Source organism: Phoxinus phoxinus (genome assembly GCF_949152265.1).
Source record: "Phoxinus phoxinus genome assembly, chromosome: 18".
Taxonomy (NCBI): domain Eukaryota; kingdom Metazoa; phylum Chordata; class Actinopteri; order Cypriniformes; family Leuciscidae; genus Phoxinus; species Phoxinus phoxinus.
Genome location: NC_136893.1, coordinates 6,200,828 through 6,217,819, shown reverse-complemented (window position 1 = coordinate 6,217,819; position 16,992 = coordinate 6,200,828). Strand labels below are relative to the sequence as shown.

Sequence of the window (16,992 nt, the reverse complement as noted above, 5' to 3'; positions counted from 1 at the left end):
TGGATCATAAATTGCAACCAGAATATCAGCAACACTTTTGCAACCACCTAGCAATAAACTAAAACTGTAAACATTAGCAACTGCAAATGTCTGGCAAGTATCCATCATTGTTGCGTCATGTTTTGCACAGCAAACACCACGAAAAAAAATTATATTGCAAATTTGATGCAAGTTATGTTGACATTAGAAATATAGATTTATATTATGTCTTTCAGTGAAAATTCAGCTTTGCGTCATAAGGAATAGATTACATTTTTAAGTGTATTGAAATAGAAAACATTTATTTTAAATTGTAATAATATTTCACATTATTACGGTTTTTACTGTATTTAATAAATAAATGCTTATTTTTGGAGGCCTTCCAAAGGAGGCTTATTTTAAAATCATATAAAAATGACACAGACCCCAAGCTGCCTTTAGAAGCTCAAGTTCCCATAGACTGCACATGCGCATTAGCAGGTCTAGCCTGAAAAATAAGCTTTTTTTTGCGCTATTTGAGCAAAAGAAGCTTTGTGTTCGTGTCTTATTTTTTTGCTAATTTGAATTTTTTTATAATTGTAAGTTCGGAAGCAGTTTTTGAGATTTCAGGATTCCCCGTTAAAATAGATAGGAGTTGGTCTTGGATGCCGAAATAACGGCACAGAGGCGTTGCAAAGATGGCCGCCGACTGAACAGACTTCGGAACAGACTGAACAGAAAAAGCGAATATATGACCTCAGAGGCAATAAAATATGAGCGAGACGCCTGGGTGAAAGCGATCAAACAATTATGTGTGGACTGGAAACGAAAGTCAAGTCCTTGAAACGGACTTTGATTGGGGGGCTCGCAGACACTGTTTAGACTCTCTGACACATTCAATTCCATTCTCATCACTTCCTGATCCTGTTCCCCAATTTTCTATTGTACAAATAATAAAAAGTTGAAAAAGAGTAAATGTATATATATAATATATAATGATTACTAACAGGTATGCTATGTTCTGCACTCTTAGATATGAAGCTCATCTTCAGACTGGTCAGCTGACCTTGTGGACTGTTGCTCAGGCATCTGCCAGGAGTAATCCAGACGAGTTCGTTTCCTCCAGCGAGACCGTCTGGACTCTCTCAGACATTTACGACAGTGTGGATGATATCAGGTGTGCTGAGGCTGATGGGACAGCTGTTATCATCCATCTCTCAGACGGTAATGTCAGGGTGGAGACCTCCTGCACCACCGACACCTTCACTCTGATCAACGACAAGAATGACTACCTGTGAGTCAAGTGCTCTTTCTTAATCCTTGATCTTGACCTCAAGAGGAAATGAACGTGCGACCCAAAGTTAACTCTTTTTTTTAAATCTTTGTCAGGTTCCGAATACCAAAAAGCGAATATATGACCTCAGAGGCAATAAAATATGAGCGAGACGCCTGGGTGAAAGCAATCAAACAATTATGTGTGGACTGGAAACGAAAGTCACAACATGATCACTTCTATGAAGCCCCTGAAAGAGCTCTCATTGAAAGTAAGACACAAAGTCACAAAGATACAAAGTCAGAAAGTAAGACACAGAACGACCACATGCCGTTCACACCTCCGCCAGTGCCACCTACACCGAGACCACGTTTACCCAAAACATCCCCGGCCGAGCTGGTAGATAATCCAACAACGCTAGAGCCAGAAATCTTCTCCACGAAAGCGTCAGAACCGAAGCCAGCCCGGACAGCAGAGTTCAGATCTGTGCTCAAGCCAACCTCACCAGCCACATGCTCATCACCGTCTCTGACATTGGCGTTTGTATTGCCGCCACCTTTGCCTGTGCCGTCAGCAGTTCCAGGCCCTGTACCGCCCGCTCCTTTGCCCCCTCCGCTGCCCATGAAACCCAAGCAGCTTTCAGAGAGGACAAAAGCTTTTCACTGGGACCTGGTGGCTCAGGATAAGGTATCTGCTCATGTGTTCAGTTTTATCTATGGCCCTGTTTACACCTGGTGTTAAGATGCGGATCACAAGTAGACGAGTGAGACATATTCTTGTTTACACCTGGTGTTTTAATACGCATCTTGTCCACTTTCAACCACTTCTGTCCTGATTTCTCCGAGGGTCTATTGGCGGGTAAATGTATGAGCTCTTTCAGATCTTTCGATTTAATGCACAAAAAAAGCTTGTGCAATTTACATATGAACGCAACCGGAGAAGACGGAAAAACACACGGAGAGCATCAGCTTTAGTTTCTGCTCTGACAGCCGCAAGATCACGCCGAACGCTGTGAGTGTGTGTTAGAAATCAGAAATGGTGAGAGAACATTGTGCTTGGTACAATTTTCATCTTCAAACCAACTTGGGTCTTCAGCTGACTAAGTTTAAATCCCGTCTGGCTAACGCGCTTCACAAAATGTTCACGCGTTAGCTCAGTAGGCGGAGAATAGGCCGTGTTTTGCGCATTCCACATGAGTGTTTACACTGAGAAAGCAATCCGGTTGAATGAGTTTTCTTCTACCTCTGGAAGTTGTCGAAAGTGGACAAGCTGAAAACGTATTACACCTGCATTTAGCGTCATCCACTTGTGATCCGATCAACCAAAACTCATCTTAATGCCCGGTGTAATGCCCGGTCTTCAGATGTGGCATATTTTTTATTTATTGTGTTATTTTAGTGTAATTTAGATACTTTATTTGTTTTTATTGATATTTGGAGTTCGTTTTTAATTCGTTTTTTGCTTTAAAATATTTTTTTTATATATAGGCCTACTTGTAACGAAGTTAGACGTCGTTGTGGGAAGGAGGCGGGAACCAGCAAACGTTCAAAGACTTTAATAACAAAATAAAACAAATACAAAATGAAAGTAATGACCCTCATGGACGACTGCTGTCACACATAATAAAACAAAACATCACATAAAATAGTCCAGGCCTGGTCCTCTCTCGCTCCTCCTTTTATGCTTCCGCTCCTCCGTGAGAGATACGAGACCGGTGCGTCGCACAGGTGTCGCTCATCATCAGTCACGCCACCGGCCTCGCGCCGTCCTCTCACAGCCCTCGTCCTGCTCGCCACAACATTGTTTTCATTTTTATTTAAGTTATTTTAGTATACATTATAAAGTTTAAAAAAAAAGGCAAAATGTTGCTATGGCAACTAGCTGAAATAAATTGCATAAGTTTAAGTTTTTTGAAAATGTATTTCAGACAATGCTTATTTTATTGCAAGTAACAATTTTATTTTTATGGTGTTAGATATAGTTTTAGTTAACTATAATAACCCTGGGTCAGACAAAAATACTGTTTAAGCCATTTACAAAGAAATGCATTTGTACAGTATTAAAACCCGCTGTAATTAATTGTTAGAAAAAATTAAAGTTTAGGTTTTTGGTACATTTTTGAAAGAAAAGTGAGTCTTCTGCTCACTAATACTTTAAAAAGTATGCTAGTGTTCCATTCCGAACAACCATAGTTTTACATACAGGAGACACTTGTTTTTCGTGGGACCGTAGTTTTTATTTTTGGTGTAAGGAAACCCCTACAGGTGCTCATTTTTGTTAAATGTGCGTGTGATGGTGTTGTTTGCTTGTACATTCAGACTAAAGGAGTCATTCAACATTCCATATTGCAAACGTTTCAGCATTGCAATAGTTGTTGTGCTAAATCTGTTTCTTAATATGTAATCATTTGCTAAAGATCACTTGCATTCAAGGCATTTCCTTGATATGAAATAATACAATATGAAATAATGGTATCGACTGTTCCCTGCCTTTGCAGATCGAGAAGTCAATATGGTCTTGCAGGAACCCCAGGAAGACTGAAATCGACACCTCACGCTTGCTCGAGCTGTTTGGGGTGAGAGAGTTATGCGGCCCAGGCCGATCAGAGTCCACCAGTACTATGGAAATCATGTTGAATTCAAGGATCGCTCACAATTTCAGTAAGTATTGCAAGGATCTCTCAGGCTATCAGCCAACATCTTTAAATGAAAAGTACCTTTTAATTTTCATAATCGAAATTAGCAGCCAGGATATTCTTGCAGGTTTGGAACGATATGAGGGCGAGTAAATGATGACAGGTTTTCATTTGTAGGTGAACTTCCTTTAAAGCAAAAGGATCGTGGCCTAATGTTGTTGCTTGAGGAGAAATGTCAGGCCGTGTCTCGTTATAAATGGTGTATTTGTTGTAGAACTTGTGGAATCAGTCACGGTGTGGGTTATTGATCTCTGTGAGGATTAGAGCAGCAACAGAGAGGACCATTAAAAACCTCTCCTGGTTTGGCTTTGCACAATAGATCTGACAAAACAATTTGCACATAGTTTAGTTCTCACGTACTTAAGTCCTCAATAGATTTTATAGCTCGACAAAACACTGTGATTTGAAAAGCAAGCTTTTAGCAGACGCTACGCTGATTACTTTAGAAAAGAGATTTGTTTCTTGATCTTTCTTATGCTCATTTGTTTATTAGAGTTGTTTGCAAAGGCAAACCTCACTGTTAGTAGTATTGTTTATACATTTTCACAACCCAATTTATGATTTGGACATGAATAATCATGTGATTTATTGAGGAGTGGTGTGCGTGTGCTATATTACCAGTTTAAGTTTTTTTGTAACTTTTGGAAGATTATATTTCTACTTACATTTATTAATGTATTTTATGGTTGTCATACTGTACGGCTCATTGATATGGAAACACAATGAGCCCAAAAGGAGATCACATGGAAATTGTGACTATCAAATGCTAATTTCTGCTGTATATATATTGTAGAACACTATCATTCAAAAGTTTGGGGTTGGTAATTTTTATTAATGTTTTGTTTAAATGTACTTAATGAGGCTGTATGTTCAGCATCATTACTCCAGTCTTCAGTGTCACATGATCCTTCAGAAATCATTCTAATATGCTGATTTGCTGCTCAAGAAACATTTCTTGAGTCACAGGATTATTAATCATAAATTGGGTTGTGAAAAAGTATGAACAATATTAACAGTGAGGTTTGCCATTGCAAACACCTTGAATAAACACACGAGCATAAGAAGTATCTAGAAACAATTCTCTTTTCTAAAATAATCACATAGCAGTCTGCTAAAAAGCTTGCTTTTCAATTCATAGTCTTTTGTCAAACTATTAAATCTCTTCTAATTTAAACCTGGAATCAAACTTTAGCACTAGCATTCTGAAAAAAGTGAAACAAATAAATGTTATGATGTAAAATGAAGAAGAAATATGTAAGATTTTACTAAACTATTAAGAATGGTTTCCGTTAATTGAAATTAAGCTGAAAAAAAGTAAAATTAAATAAATATTATATTAAAAACAACATTTACAAATGAAAAAGTACTACAGTACTACAAATAATAATACATTTAAATATAAATATTAAATAGTGTTGTCAACACTTTTATGTTAGATGCGATTAATCATGATTAATCGATTTGACAGTACTTGTAAAAAGCTAAAATGAATAAAAATGACAAAAGCATAAAACAAAATGTCTAAAACTTTAACTAAAATAAAAACTGAAAATATATTAAAAAATCTAATAAAAATGATTAATAAATTATAAATAACAATAAATAACAATGGTGTGATTGATTGAAATTCAGAGTTTCACTTACCGGTAAATTGTTGCTGATACTATAATTTGTAATGGAATAAATATTTTTTATTAGAAAAATTTAACATTTTCAGTAGTGCATTTTCGGACCCTACTGTATGAAGCATTAAGCTTTATACAAAAATAAAATGAAGCATAGACAGAACAAATGCACAGGAAAAATTTACACATTGACCACAAAAAAAGATCTCAACCTGATAAATCTGGTCTGTTGACCATCTTAACAGCTCTAAAAGATACAACTAGGTGGCAGTGTTGCATCAAACTGACAGATAGACTACTTGGAAATTGCAGCATAAAAAAGTTACTGCAATGTTCCAGTGTCCTCCAACCTAAAGCATGGAATATGTTGATTCATCACGCTGGGTTTCAAGTGTTCTGGTGAAAATACCTCTTTGTGATGCGCGTTTCCCAGAAGCCAAGCTCTATCTTGGACAATAAGGACGCTGATGTTCTCTTAGGCACGTCAGAGGTAGCAGCACAAAGCATCAGTTATTTTTGACCACCCTGTTTATTTGGATCTAATTTTATTTTTGCTTGATTCTTGCTAGTGTGTGAGACTTGAATAGCATCAGAAGCTTTGTAATGCTTTTTACTTAGCGTCCGCTGACTCAAAAAAGCATTAAAGATGATTTGCAAATGAAAGTAGGTCCTTGTGATCTCTGCTATTACTATTTAAAACATCCCTAGAAAATGTTATAAAAAAATTTGAGGCCACATTTTGTGCTTGACTGTTGGATTCTAATAGACAAGCACCATTTTGAGTCTCTTTGAATTACCTAAAGTGTACTTAAAACTAAAATGAGAGTTTAAAAGTGCTTTTGTGCAAAGTTCTGCACCAAAAACAAGACATTCCCACAAATTTGACGTTCTATTTTCACCTTAGCTCTTCACAAAGAGGTAAAGCATGGAAGAAAAGAGATTGGATTTCAAAAGCGAGCAAATCCTTGTAAATCTGAACGAAAACAATAACACCAGCAGCAACCAAACGGCTGTGAGTTTCTCTCACAGGTGCCTCAATTAGGGGAGCGCTATGAAAAATGCATGGCATCCTTACTTGCCTATGTGTCAGCTATCTCTTCCCTTCCAAGTGTCCTCTTCCCCTGCCTCTGACAAGTTGCGGCGGTAGGCAATCAGGGCCCAGAGCAACCCCCAGGCAATTTATCTCTCAGCCAGTCTAACACGAAGGGGCAAAGGGCTACGGAGCTCGGCAAAATGATAATGCCTTCTCAGATGAATATTGCATGTTGATCAGTAATAACTCAGCCAGAAAACTCCCCCGACTGCATGAAAAAGGAAAGAGACTCGCGAGGTGATTGAGCTCGTAGGAGTTCTTGGATGATGGCATCCGTGGTTGCGGATGTCCCCTAGTTTTTCACGTCTGTGACCGAATCAGTATTATGACATTCGTTGTTTATGTATATTTAGGTATCTCAGAGTTTCGCCGAAGCATTACTGAAATTACAGACGGTTATAAATGCGATGCCTCTTAGTTAATTACCGCGTAGCTTTATTCCACAGAGACACATTGTAAGCAGATGTAGCTCAAAGTTGCTCTGCACACGGATGGCTATGCGGTGAACATACAGATGGAGGAATTATGGGATTGTGCATTTCACTCGTGTCTGGGTCTTATCATGAATCTGCTTTCTATCCGTAAGCAGTGGTTTCGGCTAAACTTTACCACCCCCACGTGCGAATAAATAATCAAAACTACTACAAATCATAGTGTCCAGAATGGTTATGATATACATATTATTCAAAGTATTCAAAGTTTTTCCTTTAAAAAAAAAGTTTTAAGGAGAAAATACCCACTGACTTATGAATTTACACATGGTTTGTCTTAAAGCACATTAAAAACACCACATAGACATAAACAACATTAAAAGCTTGATTTTTGCCTCAGGGTGACTTAAAAAAGTGAGTTGCCTACAGAAGCAGTATTTTAAGAACATTGTACACTATCGTTCAAAAGTTTGGGGTCAGTTAGATATTTTATTGTTTTTAAAGTCTCTATGCTCATTAAAGTAACACTAAGTAGGTTTTCAACCTTCATAATATATTTCCAAGACCCTTGTGATGGTACATCGACTTAAAATAAGTTAAATGACACGTCTGCCATAGCCTGACGGGGTCTGTATAGCTTTTACTGGCACTATGTAACTTCGGGTTTCGGGTCGGAACCCGTGCACAAAAAGAACTACAAAATTCGAGTGCTTAACGGCATACGTCACTTCCCCCACCACTTCCTCAAATTCGGACGCTTTTGTCAGGGCCGAAGCGGTAAAAAAAATCATGCATCATACTCTACCTTGTCTGTGGCCATTGTTGATTCCAAAGCCGGTGCTGGAGATCAACAGCGAGCGTGCGCGTGTGTGTGCGTGTGCGACAGTAGGCTGCGGTAGGCTAAATTATTTACGACAGCGCTAATGGACAATTCCGCTTGCAACCAGTAGGGCGACCGCAGAGGAAAAGATACTTGGTGTTACTTTAAGGCTGCAATTATTTGATCAAATTTACAGTAAAATAGTAATATTGTGGAAAAATGACTACAATATAAAATCTAATATGCTGATTTGGTGCTCAAGATCTGTTTCTTATTATTATCAAACAGTTGTTCTGCTTAATATTTTTTACGGAAACCGTGATCAGTGTTTTTCAGGATTCTTTGGAAAAACACCATTCATTTGAAATACAAAGTTCTGTCATGAAACTCTAGATGGCGCAGGCTGATTGGTCCTTAACTCTATTTGTCAGCGATCACATCGTTATTTTCATAGCGCAGCTGATTGGTTGCTGTGGCATCAGCAGCCAATGAGCTTGCTGCTCATCATTCAAACACTTGCCATTGTTTGCAGTTTGCAATCTGCAGCGTGCTTTCAGAAACCCTCCACCTTCCCCAGCTCCACCTGTGTTGATCTGCTCCCCCTGTATTAACATTGCCAATCTCTCAGAGGGAGAATGTAGTTAATGCATCCTGACTCATTACGTCCTGTAATATGACTACTTATTTGGCTCTTGATATCATTTTTAGCATGCGTAGGTCCTAATAATACACTGATGTCAGACACTTTTGAGGTCTCTGTAGAGACTTTTAACACAACCTTAGAGTCATCATTAGTAGCAGTGCTTTTATCCAGAGGACAGTTTTATTGCTTCGAGGTTGCTCTTTCGTGTCTCTGGAGATTTAAGATGAGATCTCGGACTTATGATTGCAGACTTTGGTATCTTTGGTTGCACCGTTTGAGATCTCTTAAACTCAGGAGGTGACGCACATGAAATACTAGATTACTAGGAGAAAAAAGGTTTCTGTCATTGATGTCTTAAATTATGTGATATAGTAAACTTTTTCTCCACAGAGATATATAGTTTGTATATACAGTGGGGTCCAAAAGTCTGAGAATACATAGAATTTCATTTCAAGAAAATAGTCAGAAAGTTTTAGGATTTTGGAAGATTCACAGTAAAGAAAATATATGGCATAAAATAAATAAGAAATATGTCAGATTCTACAGATTTCTAGATCACTACTTAAATCAGCAATTTATGGACTTTGAGCATGTAAACTTTGTACAAAAGGTCAGATTTTGCAATCATGTAAAGTTTTCATTTAACCGTTTCACACACTGTTGTACTAAAACATGCTATTTTATATACTATATGCCCACTATATGGACAAAAGCATTGAGTCACACCTCTTAATTATTGTATTCAGGTGTTTCAAGCAGACCCATTGCCACAGGTGTATAAAATCAAGCATCTAGCAATAATGTCTGCATTTACAAACATTTGTGAAAAAATGGGTCATTCTGAAGTCAGTGAATTCAAACGTGGTACTGTGACATTGCCACCTTCGCAATAAGTCAATTTGTGAAATTTCATCCCTGCTAGATATTCTATGGTCAACTGTAAGTGTTAGTACTGGAACGTGGAAGCGGTTAGGAACAGCAGCAACTCAGCCACGAAGCGGAAGACCATGTTAAAGTCACATAGCGGGGTCAACGAGTGCTGAGCCACATGGTGTGTAAAAGTCACCAACGCTCTGCTGATTTCATAGCTTTTTTTATTTTAAGCAGGTCGGGTCGGGTTGCGGATTTTAATTAGTGCTGCTGCCGGAAAACAGGTCGGATGCGGTTTTAAGCACTGCGGGTACGGGCGGGTGCGGATTTACAAAATCGGACCCGTGCAGCTCTCTGGGCATACCAAGACATTTTGGACAATGCTATGCTTCCAACTTTGTGGGCACATTTTAGGGAAGGCCCTTTTCTATTCCAGCATGACTGTGCACAAAGCAAGGTTCATTAAGACATGGTTGGATGTGTTTTGGTGTGGAAGAACTTGACTGGCCCTCACAGAGCCCTGACCTCATCCCCATCGAACACCTTTGGGGTGAACTGGAACGGATATTGCGAGCCAGACCTTCCCGTCCAACATCAATGCTTGACCTCACAAATGCTCAACCAGATAAATGGGAAACTCCAAAATCTTGTGGAAATACTGTCCAGAAGAGTTATAGCTGCACGGGGGTGGGGTGGGTGGGGTGGTGGTGATGTCATAACAATCCCAGTTGGCGTAATGGTCATGTGTCCCAATGCTTTTGTCCATATAGTGTTTATTTGTAAGGATTTTTTTGTGTTTTAAACAAGAAAGCTGCTAAAGAAAAGCATTTTCACTAATGGTCTCAGACTCTTGGACCCACTATACAGTCATGTGAAAAAGAAAGTACACCCTTTTGAATTCTACGTCAGGACTCCTGATAGATAAAACCATGAATTCAAAAGGGTGTACTTTCTTTTTCACATGACTGTATATGTTCTCATATGTTCTCTTTCAATCTTTCTTAGAGCTACAGTATAGCTAATGGCTTTAAAGTGAACATCACTCTTGAGTCCAGTCCTTGAACAATGATGGAACCACAGTCTTCATAAATAAAACAAAAAGTCCTGCCTATTTCTGAATTGAAGGGCTGTATCATAGTACTCCATTTAATGTATCTGAACTTTTTTGCTCCAACTGCATTTACCACCCGTAAAGAAAATAAATTGCTAATCGAAAACCCATGATTAGAGCCACAATTACAGCTCGAAGACTTTTCATAGGGGTTTAGCTGTTCAGCTGTGGTGAGCTACTGGAATCATGAGTGACGAACGCAGTCTGAAGTCCCTGTTAGCCTCTACAGCTCTGGGTGTTTACAGTGCAATCACTGAAATAAGATGAACAGCATATAATTTGAGCATAAAAGTACAAAATTATGTTAATGCAAGTGAAGATGTTGTAACCCTACCGTCGTAGTTCTGCTTATAGGCAGGCTAAGAACCTACTATAGGAGTTATCTAAATCTAGATTCGATGAGGAGGTTGGTTATGTACTAATCATATGGTCAAAAGACTCATAGATTCCACTCCAAAGGAAGCACGAAACAATATATTAAAGTTTGAATGTAGTTCTTATTCAATTTATTTTCCTTACTTTCTTATTCAAAATTCAATATTTAGTTAAATTCACACAGCATTAGTAACATTCATGTTAGCAAATCAACCACAACTTTTGAGATCTCATGAAACAAAACAAAAAGAAAAAATCTTTCAAAGAAAAATTAGTTACCCTTGAGTGCACTCAAATATTTTAACTGTCCAACCACCCCTTCAATACTTAACGTCCATATCAAACCACCCAATGGAACCGTTGCAGCGCTGTTAGTTGAGGCATTGGACCAGAGAACCAGGCACCAGGGCGAACAGAAAATAATCCAGCTTCGGTGGAAAGAACACTAGGGATCCGGGACCAGAAGAAACCTAAAAAAAACCCAGTCTACACAAAAATGTGCAGAAAATTAACTAATGTTCAGCTAAATGTCCTTTTTCCATCTTCTCATCATTTAAAAGTCCATATGTTCAATAATACAAATAAAAATAAAAATCAATGAAATGAAATTGGACAACCAAAAGTACAGTATAGCATAGTAACTCAAAATTGACATAGGCTACTTGACTCAAAACAAAATAATTTCCTTTCAAAATGCATTTTTCATTGTACCAAAATTAGAATACAACAAAATGTACCTGTGGGGTAACATCCACTGCTATTGTAGATAGCCAGACTGTTTTTTTTGTTTTAATCCACTGTAATCCACTGTAACATTGAAATGTAAACCTTTTTAGTCATTTCACCATTTTAGCTTCAAGCTAATCAACACAAAATGATAGTTTTCACTCACCGAGATAACTTTGTTTTACAACAGGTGTCGTCTAATTTTCAATGTAGTTCAACCTCGAGGATATATTTCGTTTTATAAATCAATTTCAATCTTAATGTTTACTTTTGCTCTGGCTCCCGTTTTTCCAGGCTTTTTTTAAGGCAAAAACGAATGACAGAAAACAGCAGAAGAAGAGCGTTTCATTGTGCACTGCCACCTAGTGGCGAACTAGATATTGCAATTTACTCTAGTTAAGTGTTTGCATTAAAGGTCATTTCAGGACTTTATTGGGGCAAAATTAACAGGGTTACAATGTTATTCTCACTATTTCTTTTTCAGTGTAGTATTGGTATTATAAAATAAAAAATAGCCTTTGAAATGTTCTAATGAAAAATACTGAAATATTATATTTATATTCATTAAGTAAATATCTGAGGTAAACACAAAGATAAATCAAATCAGAGTTTTTGCGTTTTTTATGTAAAAATTACAACCTTTGCAATGCCACTGAAAACCAAAGTGACACATTTCAGAGAGAAACAACTAATCATCAAGCTCATGTGAAGTGGTAGTCACATTTTTTTCTTTTTACAAAGAAATTCTAGACTCACCCTTCATTTTTGCCGTATCAAATCAATCAAAGTGGTTGTGAATGCTAAATACTCTGTTAATCTGTTTTTGTGTTTGTGAGGCTGTTGGTTTTTATGAATGTGACATGGCCTCCCATGTTTAAAAGAATGGATGAAATCAGATTTTCTTGCTTGGCTCATTGCCGAGATGCAATCATGTTAGCCATGAAAGAACCTTCCTTTCACACAGCTAATGGTTTCTCTGTAGTGCAACTTGGTGCAAACAGGAAAAAGAGGCTTAACATTGTAATTGTACCCTTGAACCCGGTGCCACTCAATCAAAGTGTGAATATGTCTCTGTAATGAGCGTCATCCCAGCCGCCACAGCTCCCATTATTCATACCTTTTTTTCAGTTTGCAACTTCAGCACAGCTAGGTTTATTAAGTAACATGAAAATCCCATCAATTCAGGGTTTGTACAATGCAAATCAGCATGCATCTGGCCCTCCCTGGATCATGTATAGAGAGGTAATTAAGCACACAACCCTTTTGTTTCCGAGTTTTTCATCGCAGGTGGGGAGAGCTGCTGTCAGGAGAGGTTGTTTCAAGAGTTGCTCAAGACTGAATGTGTGTGTACCTGTGTAAATGTATTGCGTGCTGTCCCCACAGATATTTTCCTCAAAAGTTTCCCTGTGCATCCAAAAGAGCTCAAGGACAAATTGTTGATTATAAATGAAGAGGAAGGGGGTCTCTCAGACGAGCATATCGCCTCTCTCAGGAGGTAAGAGACACATGGAGACAAAGCAGCCTGCCAAACTCCACACCTGACACAATAGTTCATTTCTTGAATGTGTATTGATTAATTGTTGGTCTATGAACACATGCAGACTGATGTCTTTGGCTGTGGTGTGGTTTTGCTGCTTTTTCAGCATCTTCCATGTTTTTAAGATGCTGTATCATGTTAAGTCAAGTTTAAAAAGTGTGTACAGGAGGTTTATAAGTTCCATTTTGATCCAAGCTAGGTTATGCTGGTCTCTTTAATTGAAAATGATTATTTGACACAAGACTTTATGGAAGTTCTTCAATATGTCTGATAGGAAAACACTGAATTTTCAGCATCATTACTCCATTCTTCAGTGTCACATGATCCTTCAGAAATCATTCTAATATGCTGAACTGGTGCTCAAGAAACGTTTTTTATTATCAATGCTGAGAACAGGTTTTCTGTTTAATATTATTTTGGAAAGCATGATCCATTTTTTTTAGTTGAATTATAAAGAACCACTTATTTGAATTTTTTATTTTTTTGGTAACATTATTAATGTCCTTACCGCCAACTTTTGAACAGTAGTGTTAGTGTAGCAGCGTGAGATGCTACATTATACCATTTACATCAAGTGTAAACACATTTGATACTGATTTGATAGTTTGTATTCATTTATTTATTTATTTCAGGTTTATTTAACAGGGACAATGCACACTAATAATACATAAATAAATGTACAGTGTGCCAACATTAGCGAAAAGGCTATTTTACATCTGCTGTCCCTGTTATTCAAATTCAAAATTAGAATATTGTGAAAAGGTTTTCATAAGCTGTAAGCCATAATCATCAAAATTATAACAAATAAAGGCTTGAAATATCTCACTTTGCATGTAATGAGTCTATATAATATATTAGTTTCACCTTTTAAGTTGAATTACTGAAATAAATGAACTTTTGCACGATATTCAAATTTTTCGAGTTTCACCTGCATGCATATTTAACCTCAAATGTTAATGCCTGAAAACAGATTTTTGTCCATGTTATTAGTTAATGACCCTTTTATAAAATATTAATGAAAATATAGCGGTTGAGATCAGCAGACTGCAGTTAAATGTAAAAGAACAGAGTGAGGTCTGTGTTTTGTAAGATACTCCAGTGGTAGATGTAATGAAGGCCGCAGAGACCGCAAGAAGTCACGGGCAGTTCATGTTGAGGAAGACACCATAGCGTTTCTTTAATGCTAATATAAAAGAACATATGCCAGGCTCTCTTAACAGAACAGCCTGCTTATAAAACTTTTATCTGATGTATTTGAGGAAAAGGAAACTATTGAGTTGCCCTGAGGGAAGCTGGAGAAATGCTTTCTCCTCTGCATTTGACTGCAAGAAACATCCTTATATGACTGCTGGAGGCCGACCTGCAAGCGGGAGGCATAATCTAATGTACCTACTGAGATTTATATTTATTTAGCCAAATACGATGGAAATCTAAGTGCGGCCACATGGGCTTCTGAATACAATCTTAATCGAGATGGGCCCAGCAGAAACTGCAATATTAATGGTAGGTGGCTTTAGTTTGCTTGTTTCTCCATCGGAACATCCTTGGGCTCATGAAATAGTCAGTGTGGTATGGATTTGAAACACACTAAAACGACCAGAACACAGGTCCATTTTGGAGGTGAGCTGGGTTCAAGCAGGATGCAAGTCAGGAGCAGCCAAACATCAACTACCTGAGCACTTTATACAAGCTGACTGCAACTTGGCTTTTAATCAATCTCTGTTCCTCGGGCCACTGGAAATCAGAGTAGCACGCGCCCTTTCCAGAGGACTAGATGGAGAGATGCAAAGAGAAAAGGAGGCAATCTTGGAGGAGAAAATAGGCTCGCTAGGCAGTCAACCTGTAAAAAAACAAGGGAAGCAAGGGTTGTGTGACATCCTTTTAGATTCGCGCACGCTTAAAATGGTCATCTATGAAGTATTTATGAAGCAGAGAGGTTGGACCGATGTAAAACTAAATTAGGGCCGACATTTCAGTGCTTTGCCATGTTTTCATTGGTTGTGTTCCTCATCAGATACGTGCCCACCGCAGATGACATTGAGATGTATAAATCGCATAAAGGAGACTTGACTGAACTGCATGTAGTGGACCAGTACATGATGGAGGTAAAGACATCACGTTCTGGTTAATCGCTGAAATAATGGATGTAATATACAGTATGTATGTACTGTATGTGTGTGTGTATATTTCAAATCAGCATAAATTGAAGAAATGTGTACTATTATATACTACCGTCTTTGTAAATAAATGGCTCCTTATTTTAACGATCTAAGCGAATGGTCTAAAGCGCACGGCGCAAGTACACTTAGGTGTCCGAATCCACTTTTGCTAGTTTAACGGCGAGAAAAATGGTCGGCCACAAAATGGAAACGCCACTTTTACGTTTGACCGTATTTTAGTTTTCGGGAGTGCTAGGGGCACTACAATGATAGCATCAAAATCGCTGTTTTTAAAACACTAAGAAGGCTCGACACAACATGAAACTTGAAGTATCACCAGGGGCTCTACACATGAACTCGAGCATTGACAACATTGTTTGTGTGCACAGAGTTTGAAAGAAAGGTTTTGTACGACTAACTTTATCAGTTAGTGTTTCCGGTGGCTGGAATTTTGTCAGTCAAAAGTAGTCGATCTCCGAATGCAACGTAACAGGGAGGAGAGTAAAGATGGAAAGCTCCTAAAGCTTAGTTCCATATAAATTACCATGAGCTAAGTGTCTAAGTTCTCATGCTTTTTATCGGAATTACAAGTTCATGACATTTCCTCATATGGAGTCATTACGTTGCATTCGTAGATTGACTACTTCCAAATCTCTCATTTATTTTAGTCCGCATTATACATTACCTACAGACTCTGGGCCATGTGCACAGGGCCATGTTCTCATGTGTCTAAGTGCATCGAATTTTTCTGATCCTCATTATGTGAAAAATCCATGAGGGGATTTAATCTGACAGCTGTTGGTTTGTATTCTTAACCTTCATCTTCACACTGCAAATGAACCACACGTCTTGATAAAGGGATTTTTAAGAGAATTTGGCAGTTGCTGTCTTCTGTTTCACATTAATCTTTAGTCATTTTAACAACCATGGACATGCAGTTTGTGACACATTAATCACAGTGCTAGTCCATTCCAAAGGTTTGAGGCTGGAATATAGAAGTGAGTTTTAGTGTTTCACGATTTTCGGCAAACATCGTTCCTGCATAATGATATCTTACTGGAACACCTTCCAGCAGTGGTGGTCACTTTGCATCAGATATGTGAGATGCATAATATATAAAACATGTAAAATATAAATGTCTTTACCTTGAAATATATATATATGCGTGTATAACCTGAGTGCAATGATGCGTTGTATTTCAGCTGATATCTGGGAACCTGTTGAATGTGTATGACTGAATCTCAGGCAACATGTCAAAAACATGTCATAAGACTAAAATTATTAAGTATGTTCTGTTTAATAAAACCAGGATAATTTTTTTTTCTTTTTTTTTGCATTGTGACATTATGCCAAATTCTCAAGAGCATATAATGCACAACAATCTTTTTCATTACCGTAATGTGAGAAAGTATATATATTTTTTAAAATAGAAAGTACATAAACATCCATAGGTATCTATAACTAATTTACTGATTTTAATAAAAATAGAGGTGATACATTATTTTTGCATGTAATACTGTATTACAATAATGAGAATCACCATTAAAAATAATGTGAATGAAAAAATAAACCGCAAAAGAAAATTTCACATAATTGTCATGAAAGTAACGCATCAAAGTGCAAAAAAATTATCTCTACATATACTAATAATATTTAGTTTATTAATTAATAAATGC

General features: G+C 37.6%; 1 protein-coding gene across 1 annotated transcript in view; it reads left to right on the top strand.

Moving 5' to 3' along the window:
- LOC306985600 (uncharacterized protein) overlaps positions 1-16,992 on the top strand; it is a 36,453-nt gene that overhangs the window by 3,327 nt on the left and 16,134 nt on the right. Inside the window, exons 7-11 of the mRNA XM_079588030.1 lie at positions 992-1,252; positions 1,348-1,918; positions 3,729-3,891; positions 13,004-13,115; positions 15,172-15,262. Of these exons, the coding sequence (XP_079444156.1) occupies positions 992-1,252; positions 1,348-1,918; positions 3,729-3,891; positions 13,004-13,115; positions 15,172-15,262 (1,198 nt within the window). The remainder of the gene's footprint in view (positions 1-991; positions 1,253-1,347; positions 1,919-3,728; positions 3,892-13,003; positions 13,116-15,171; positions 15,263-16,992) is intronic.